This window comes from Sturnus vulgaris, chromosome 6, assembly GCF_052056855.1.
Source record: "Sturnus vulgaris isolate bStuVul1 chromosome 6, bStuVul1.hap1, whole genome shotgun sequence".
Taxonomy (NCBI): Eukaryota; Metazoa; Chordata; class Aves; order Passeriformes; family Sturnidae; genus Sturnus; species Sturnus vulgaris.
In genome coordinates, this window is record NC_142248.1 from 1,178,413 (window position 1) to 1,184,412 (window position 6,000).

Genomic DNA, 6,000 nt, shown 5'->3' on the forward strand with positions numbered 1-6,000 from the left:
TTTCTTTCCACTTGGAAATGCCATGCTTACTTTGGAGGGTTTGTGTCTCCTTTTTTTTTTTTTTTTGAAAACAGAAGTAATAATCTGCAAGTCTGATTTCAAGCCACAAGAATCTCTAAACATACAAATGCTCATGTCAAAAGCACAGCACTTCGATTTGCAACATTTTTCAGTCTGAAAGAAACGACATGTGTGAGCACATGCACGCACTAATTGTTTTATGGATCTTTTTTCCTCCTGACATTTTACACAACAACCAGTAGGTTTGGCAGTGTGTTTGCAGTATGTCTGGAAACACGGCGAAAATGGGATTTTACGTTGGAGTTATGCTTTTTCCTCACGTAATTTTCATGTAATGTAAGTAAAGAGCACGATGTAAACACTGCATTGCCTTTAATAACTGATCACTCTGAGTCCTGATGCAGGCAACTGGAATATTCTATCTACCCTCACCTCCTATCTCTGTGTGCACACACATGCAGCCATGCTTCTCAGAGTTTGCCTGTTTCCAGTTTTCCAAATCCCAGCCACTGGCCAGTCCAAGCTTATGTAAACAACTTGGGATTCGAACAAACTCAATGACAATCATTGCTGATTAAACTAAACTTATACAAAGGCAAAGTAAATTGAACCAGGTACAGGCATGCAGAGATAAGATAGAAGCTGATTATCTTGCATGGCAACAAAGGAGAGCTGCCACAATAGAACAAATCAATGGTCCATCAGTTTCCAAATTGTTCCCTCTGGTTACAGCCAACACTTCAAAGAACACAGGGAGGCAACACTGCCAGAAGTCATTATTTGTCACACCAAGAACATGAGAAATCAGTTCAGAACTTCACTTTCTTTAGGCACGTTTTATGATGTTTATTTTAAAATTAAGAGGATGAGGAGAACCTCTTCCCTTGAACACTTAATTAATACTTTTTAACATCTGACCACTTATTCTGTACAGTCATTTCCAACAGTGGGACGGTACCCAAGAGTTTCAGTAGGTCACTCTGAGGGCAGGGTTTCTTTTTCCACCTCTCCTCACAGAGGCTGAAACCTTGATTTGTTCAGGCTGCAGAACATTTCACCTCTCAAAGCTGCTCTCTCAAGGTGCGCTGCTGTGATAAGTGTGATAAGATGCCCTAGCCTGGAAGGTCACTGAGAACAGTGGCTCAGGCTTTGCTTCCCTCTGACAGCCCTGACACATTTGGTGGCCTCGGCAGGACATGGCCATCCACACAGCCTTGCCACAGGGCAAGCTCTTGCTAGCAAAGCCCGAGTCCCCAAGCAATCACCAGCTGTGTTCGCAGAAGCCATGCATGTAAATCCTTGGCCATCAAACACAATTTACTGGCCCTGGTAAAAAATCAGGTACATGCTTCATCTATTTAAATGAAATTTATTACAAAATCAAACCAAGTCAAGTAGGTGAACTAAGAAGTTCTATCATCTCTGCTAGTACGTTTAGGCAGGTTTTTTGAGTGGTAAATTAATAGCTGATTAGCCATTCCTTCTCCCCACAGAGACTATTTCCCCAGCCTTCAAAAACTGAGTGTAAATGAGGCACAATAATTCATTCCCTATTCTGCTCACTTGAGATGTTTTTCCTCTTTGGTCTAAGCAAGTAAGAAAAGATCTTGGAAAAGACCTATCTGGCATTAAATGGATTTAATCAGAGACTGGGGTGTCAAATTACCCTGGAGATGGAAAATATCAACAAGAGAGAATAGACATTTTGCATAGTGAAAACCAGCTATTTTAGACACTTTATGAAAGAAATAATTCAGAAGAAAACAGATCATTGGCCTGATCTGTGCAAGACAACCAGATTCTATCCTTTAAGTCAAGGGACACTGCAGGCTTTGCTGCTCACCAGAACATGCAGCAATCAAAATGATATGAAACAAACACACCAACCTAGAATGTGTGGATAAAAGCTTGGTGTTCAACTTCCCTTTTCTAAACAATATAATATAAAACCGCGGGAAATCAATCCTGAGTATCAGTTCTTAGCTTTTAGTATTCTACATACCACTGACTTAAGATTCCTGAGCAGGAAAAGGGTGTGACAGGCAATCAGTAGATGTAGCTCTTATCGCTCAATAAACAGTGCTTTAACAACCAGCCAGAGATACAGGTCCAAAGCAAGTTACACGGACTATTCCAGGAGCTGTTTCTAACTGTAATAATTACAGCGTATAATTAAGAACACAGCCACACACTCCACATCCTGCAGAAAACAGAAAATTAAGCTCCAGTGCTTGTTGCTCCCATCACTGGGCTAGATCTTGGCCAGGGCTCTCTACTCAGCTTAGGTCTTTATGCTCTCGTTTCTTTTCCTTCCCCTCTAAACCTTTAGGACAGCGACCGAGACCTCCAAGCAGCTGAAAGCCCCCGGAATAAAGCAGGAGGCAGTCAAAAAGACAACAGGCAAAATGAGCTCCGTTTCTTAAACTCGTTTGGGCAGGAGAGACAAACAGCAGGGTCCTTGCACCCCCCCAGGTAAAACCCCGCTCAGAATTCAATGAATGACTGTTCGTGTGCTGACAATAGAACAACCAAGTACTTCCTCCAGTCCGTGTCTCATGGCTCCAAGTCCTTTCCAGCTCTGCACCTCATCCCTTGTATCCCACTGTCTGCCTAAGCACGTCCCGTGCCTCCTCCCGAGGAGATGCTGGGACACAGCAGCTCCTCTGAATCAGACAGATCTGCTCTGTAGCAGCTATTCATCGGCCAATACTCGGCACCTGGCTGGCAGGGACTGTACTCCAAACACAGCATTCCTTGGCACAGCACAAAGTTGCTTTGGGAGAAAAATGGACCAAAGACCAGTAACTTAAACCATGATTTAATGAGCACAAAAAGCTTATGTACCACAAAAAAAAAAAAAAAAAAAGAAAAAAAAAGAAAAGAGAGAGAAATTGGGCTGAGAACAGTCAAGCCTCAATTCCCTCTGCTAGTGGGACGCAGAGTGAGTGGGGCTGCCTAAATGGTACTTGCAGATTGCCTTGCGAGAAACTTAAAAGGGTGGCAGTACCCTCTTCTGTCTCTTTGAACAATGCTTGAGGATATTTACTGCCGCTGTCACTCATCATTGCATCAGAAGAGTTCTGGAAAGAGGGGAAATGCTGGGGCTAATGTTTACACCATGGGTGTGTGCTCGGGGGGGAGGCAGGTAATGACTTACACATATTACAGAATCTTAATTCCTGCACAGGCAGGATCAATCCACACTGCTAATACTTGCAAGTAAAGAAGTGTTAAAATTCAGGCTAGAACCTTAAGAAGGCAAAGGAACGTAACCTTAGTTTTTGTTTTTCAGAGTTTTCCTAGACTTGCTGGTAAGATTTGAAACATTTAAACATAATTTGAGACACCTGAAAGGTCAGAAACCATAAAAGATGGCTACCTAAAACTCTTTTTTAGGGGGGAAAAAAAATAAAAGGGGAGCTCCAATTCCCAAAAGTGTTCTACATTGTTCAACCACAACCATTAGGCATTTCATAATTATGGCCATTATTTATTTTCTCATCTCATGGCATTATCAAAACGCTAAAGAGAACACGGCCCACAATTATCTCAGCAGTTGTACCCAGTCATCTCCCAATTACATACACTCAGATGACAGCTGTTTCCCCTCCACTAAAATAAAGTTGATACCACTTAACCTGTTGACCTAAACACTCCAGTATCCTCAAGTGTGGAACAGAAGCACAAAATCCTGAACAGAATCTAGATAACAGTTACTTAGAAACAGAACTTAAAATCAGAATACAATAACAAAATCATAAAAACTAACTTTGTTGTCTTTTGTCTTAGGATTTTGACCACAAAGTATCTTTCCCTCTAGCTGCTGGAATAAGCATGTATACATTTAACGGATATATATACCCACATACATGTTTGTGCATGAATGCAATGAACACACGCCACATTCCTACCCGACCTTCTCACCTACATTTAACGCACACCAATTGCCCAAGGGTGACACAAGCCTTCAGCAACACCTCGATGGAAAAGCACTGATTCCTCACGGAGGCACCTGTTGAGATGCTCGTGCACCACACACCTACCAATTGCTGGCTTGTATTTGACACTGCTCTCTACGGACAATGCTATAGACAAAGAACTTTCAACCTGCCTAACTTAAGAATTAAAAAACACCTTCCTGCCACAAGGACTCAGAGCCAGGGGCAATAAAAGAAGCAAGCAAAAGGAGCATCACCTGTTTCTCACCCTCTTCTGACAAGACTGCAGCACTGATAATTGATAGAAGCACCTGTTGGATTAGAAACTGCTGCTACGCAGTGATCACCAGCATCACACACGTGTCACTGCTTGAAATCAGGAGCCACGCATCAAAAATTAATAAAGAACGGGTGACACTGCTACCTACTTCATTTCCACGTTCAGTATGAACAATTTATTCCAACTGCCTGGGTAGGCTTCTGAAGAAAACTGCCTGAAAGCAGCTCCTGCACTACCTGATACATACACCTAAGGGCTCCTGAGATACAGAACTGAGATACAGCATTTCTCTTCACTAAAAAGGCAAACTTTCCCCCGCAGCGTGACTTTTGTTTTACTCCACACCTGCGAGGGTAGAAAAAAACAAGCCCAAACCACGCACAGCCCGAAGCGCCGTATCTGCACGATGTTCGAGCCCGGGAGCGGGGCTGCTCTGGAAGGCTCCGTGCCGGAGGAGCCCGCGGGGAGGGCGCTGGGCAGCACGGCCGGGGCAGCGCTGCAGCGGCGCTAACGGGAGCGCGGAGCAGGTGCCCGGCGGCAGCAGCGGGCCGGTACTCACACGGTGAAGTGGTACACGAAGCACTTCCATCCCGTGGGCCGCTCCAAGAAGTTGTAGACCCTGCCCTGGACGCTGCTGCGGCTCAGCAGGGGCTTGCGGAGGCTGTAGATGGAGACGCGGGGGTCCAGGCTGACGGGGGGCCGCGGGCAGTCGGCGCTTACCACCACCACCTCGCTCCGCAGCCGCGGCGCCCGCTCCCGCTCCCGCTCGGGGCCGCGTCCCGCGGGCGCCTGCCCGCCCTGCGCGGCCGCCAGCGGGGCGTAGTGGGCGTTCGGGGCGCTCTCGGCCAGCTCCAGCGCCGCCGCCTTCTTGCCGGGCGTCATGCTGCCTCTCCTGGGCAGCGACAGCCGGCCCAGGCTGCGGCTCCGGGGCTCGCCCGGCGGCGAGCTGGACGACATGGCTGGGGCGGCGCGGCGGTGCCCCGGGAGCTGCGGGCAGCGCCGGGCGCCCCTTCCCGCCGCCGACAGCGCTGGCCCGGCCCCCCGGGGCGGCTCCGGCCGGGAAAGGTGCGGGACAGCGGGGGCGGGCCCGGGCGCTGTCCCGGTGCGGCCCGGCGGGAGGCGCTGCCCCGGCGCCGCCGTGTCACTGTCCTGGCTGCCCACCTTGGCCTCTGTCACCTGTGCCCGTGTCACCGCTGTGGCTGCGCGGAGCCGACCTCTCACCTCTGTGAGGAGCTGCCAGGACAGAGAGAGGGAGACTTTCCTGCCTTCTCAGCCACGCCAGGGTTTCCCACAGCTGTGGCATTGGGTGGTTTGAGATTCTAGGCTACAACCCCTTACTCCAGATTTAGGACCTCCGAAGCCTTCTGGACCTGTTGCTCCACTCCTTCTTGCAGCGGAGCACTGCCAGGGTCCGAATCCTCAAGGAGGCTCTTTTTTTTTCAATGAGTAACAAGAACTACGAGCCCAAAGAACGGGTCTTGCAGACCTTCGTGTTACTGTAACCAAAGGGAGTGAGTAGCTGAAGAACTGGGAAAAGTGCAGAACACAGCAAACGCAGTCCTGCAGAACTGCATCCTCTACAAGTTGGGTCCCTCACCAGCAGCATTTTGGGCTTTGTGGAAAGTTGCACGTTTGGCCATTAAGAACAGATCATTTTGAGGGCCTGGATAACTTTTGTAGTGGAGTTAGTCACCACTTCCATAACTGGTGTGTTGTCGTGGCTTTTTGCACCAATTAGTTGGTTAACAATTTCTATTCCCA

General features: G+C 47.9%; 1 protein-coding gene across 4 annotated transcripts in view; it reads right to left on the bottom strand.

Annotated features, from left to right (window-relative positions):
* The window catches only part of KCNQ1 (potassium voltage-gated channel subfamily Q member 1), a 332,124-nt gene extending 326,928 nt beyond the window's left edge, over positions 1-5,196 (bottom strand). For all 4 annotated transcript variants that reach the window (XM_088166667.1, XM_014887301.2, XM_088166668.1 and 1 more), the window contains exon 1: positions 4,799-5,196. In XM_088166667.1, coding sequence (XP_088022793.1) covers positions 4,799-5,196 — 398 coding nt within the window. The remainder of the gene's footprint in view (positions 1-4,798) is intronic.
* Between the last annotated feature and the right edge of the window lie 804 nt (positions 5,197-6,000).